We start from the raw sequence: 3,257 nt of genomic DNA, 5'->3' as shown, positions 1-3,257 counted from the left end.
CCGTGTCCACCCCCTTTCTTTTACGACAAGTTCGTAGATTATGCAATAAACATCGGTATTTGCAAACAGGAAGTTTGTGAAATAGCCAAGAGGTGTTTGAAAAGATTTCCAACGGATGCATCATCAAGCATAATTCAGAGAGCTTGTTCACCTTTGACATCATCAACGACGTCACCTTTGACATCATCAACGACGTCACCTTTGACATCATCAACGACGTCACCTTTGACATCATCAACGACGTCTTTTTCAACAACAGTAAGCTCTTCGACGCAGCTAATTGTTACTACGCCATCTTCCTCAGGTAGCCCCCATTTTCTGGTCGTGCCGTTGATCGTATTGGGTACTGTTATTGTTGTTGTTGTTGCTGCACTGATCGTCGCCTGGTGAGTAACATTTACATGTGCGACCATGTTTTAATATTTTAGATATATCAAGTTCCCGTGGGATTTCTCTGTTATGCATAAAATAGTACACCAAGGCTTCTTTTTTGCCCCGTGTTCACTAACAAAAGATCAGGATCAGGATCAAGTGATCCTGGTTTTATTTTCATTGTTTAATGTCACTAAAATTAATCATGCTTTCCTAGATGTAAATGGTAGATATTCAAAATGTAAAAAAATGCTGATTTGCAAAGAAACCAAACTATTTTGGGATAAAATCAACAAATAACAAAGCAAATACAAATATATTCAGATCAAAATGAGGATCAATTTTAGGATCAGGATCAATATTTGGATCAACTGTAAAATGCCTGTATCTTGCAAAATTGACTATAAATGTATTCTAAAACATCATAAACTTGCTATTGCAAGTCTAGTTTTATCAAATTAATATTAAATATATAATCTATCAGGTTAAAAATGAATAATAATAGAGTTTTTAAATTTGATCCTGATCTTGATCCTGATCCTGAAATCTTTGTGAACATGTTATTTAACTTACGGTGTCCATCCTAGTATGCATAATCATGAAATATGATATTGTTTCAAGTTGTTTTTTGTTGGTTTTTGTTGTTGTTTTTTCGCGATGTGATCATGTGACCCTTTTTGGAAAAATGCCCTTAAGCATTACCTGTTTCATATGCTCAATGCCTTATTTTTTGATATTTGATAATGGTGGTTTAAAAAAAATCTTTTTTACTTCAGTGTACTCGTCAGAGTGAGGCGCAAAAAGGCCTGTTACAAATTTAAGGTAATCAACTCTTTATCATGTTTAGCTATGACACATTTAAATGTAGATTAACCTTTTTGTATCCATTTTTAATTCGTCAAATCTGTACACGTTAAAAATACGGCCATTAAATTCGAAAATCATTTATTTCAGTATACATGTATTCCCAAAATTTAATGTAAACGACAGCTACGATATATGGTGCAATTCCAGTTTTTGTCAAGAGATTACACATGGAAAGAATAAGATTTCTTTATAAAGTTTATGACATTTGATATATTATACATACATGAATTGATAACATAAATATGATCTATTTGCTGAACAAAATACATTATTAGCATAGCCTTTAATAGCAAATGACAATTTAAAGCTTTTCAGGTCAGCTATCTATGGAAGATAACTGTTGCCAAAATTACATAAATCTACAATTTGCAATGTAAGAAAGCAGAATGTAATTGAAGCAGCGATTATCTTCCATAGTTATCAAAGTTATCCAGGAAAGCCTGTTAGTTGTACGCCCGAAGAAATTTGTTAAAAATCATTTTTGCTTGGCTTGTTTGCTGCATAAGATGATTGTTAGCCTTAAGTTAATCGAATTTGTGAAGTGAATTTGTCCTGCTTGAATCTGAAAATTTGAAATGGATTTCTCTATTAGACTACTAATAGTATAAAATCTGGTCAGACTGCACGAAATTATTTGCCATTCATTTCGAAAGTCGGACAAAAATACAGCTTTGTCAAACAAAATAAGGGTATCCTTGAAGATTAGTACAGTCTGTCGGGATTGAACGCGGACATTCATCCTGTAATGTCACATGAGCAAGTACGGACGAACATTGCGGTGGTTAGGGATTACCGTAGTACTGTCGCCATTTAATGTAGCATGTCCTATAAATAAGATATTGCACACTATGAACATAAAATTTTGCTGTCTCGCTTGAAGTTTTACTTTAGTTTTTGTTCATTTAAGATTAATAAAAAGGGGAAAAAAAAATTTAACCAGCAAATGAAGACACTAGAAGGCAATAAACGGATAAATTCCACTGACGTTGTTGATGATGGTGAACTCATAGAAGTTAATAGTCGTAGTGAATATGCTCCTGACCATGGTGATGGTAATGGTGAAGAAAAAAATTGTGACGACTGTAGAGTAATAAGTAGTGGCAATGATGCTGGTGGTTTTGGTAACATAAATGATGACAGTGATGGAGGAAATAATGGAGGTAAAGAAAATATTGGTTACAGTGATATTGGCGATGATGCTGGTGGTTTTGGAAACATAAATGATGACGGTGATGGAGGAAATAATGGTGGTAAAGAAAATATTGGTTACAGTGATATTGGCGATGATGCTGGTGGTTTTGGAAACATAAATGATGACGTTGATGAAGGAAATAATGGTGGTAAAGAAAATATTGGTTATAGTGATATTGGTGAGAAAGATGATAGCTTGGTAGTAGAAGACAATGATGTTTTTGGGGAGACTGTTTGTGCTGATGGTGTAGAGATGATTGATGATTGTGGTGCCACAAACATTACTGATTGCGCGGGGGAAGAAACTAATGCCATCGCTGTTGAAAAGAACTTAAATGATTATAATGGTAAAGAGTGAATGATGTTTGTGTTTTGGATTGAGAAACGTGTTGTAGATATTAAAGGCAATGAAAAAACGATGTGGGAGATGATTCTGAATGACGAAAATGGCGTGGATTAAAGATAAAATGGCGATGCAGATGATAATGATGTCTATTTTGAAGGTGGAAAAGATGTTGTTAAAAAAGAATGGCTAAGAAAAATGAAAATGCTAGTAACGCTTGTATTTTTTATTGAAGTCGAAGATCGTCATCCTTGAACATACACTTTGCCACGTGTCGTGTATGCCAATATTTATATGACAATATATTTTCCAACGAGAAAGTAAACTTAATATGCGAAAAGTGATAATCACGAACAGATCTGAAGTGTGTTCGTTTAACTTTATCCGCCGCTTAAAAAGAAAAAAAATCAAAATGACTTTAACTTCTGTGAATAATTGTCATTATACATTATTACTTGTCAGAAAGAACGCTCATTATTTTGCT

At 33.9% G+C, this 3,257-nt stretch overlaps 1 protein-coding gene across 1 annotated transcript; it reads left to right on the top strand.

Moving 5' to 3' along the window:
• The first annotated feature begins 229 nt into the window (after positions 1-229).
• On the top strand, positions 230-2,947 carry LOC132730974 (uncharacterized PPE family protein PPE12-like). Its single transcript, XM_060717062.1, has 3 exons — positions 230-386; positions 1,149-1,194; positions 2,147-2,947. The coding sequence occupies exon 3, from the start codon at positions 2,183-2,185 to the stop codon at positions 2,786-2,788; it is 606 nt and encodes a 201-aa protein (XP_060573045.1). The 5' UTR covers positions 230-386; positions 1,149-1,194; positions 2,147-2,182; the 3' UTR covers positions 2,789-2,947.
• The last annotated feature ends 310 nt before the right edge of the window (positions 2,948-3,257 follow it).

The sequence above is a fragment of the Ruditapes philippinarum genome, unplaced genomic scaffold, assembly GCF_026571515.1.
Source record: "Ruditapes philippinarum isolate M1 unplaced genomic scaffold, ASM2657151v2 ctg162_1_1_1_1, whole genome shotgun sequence".
NCBI lineage: Eukaryota > Metazoa > Mollusca > Bivalvia > Venerida > Veneridae > Ruditapes > Ruditapes philippinarum.
The sequence above is the reverse complement of the archived record's forward strand: the minus strand, read 5'-3'. Positions and strand labels throughout refer to the sequence as shown.

Bases quoted from the DNA above. Each gene is read 5' to 3' on its own strand.
- LOC132730974 (XM_060717062.1), top strand. From the start codon at position 2,183: ATGAAGACACTAGAAGGCAATAAACGGATAAATTCCACTGACGTTGTT.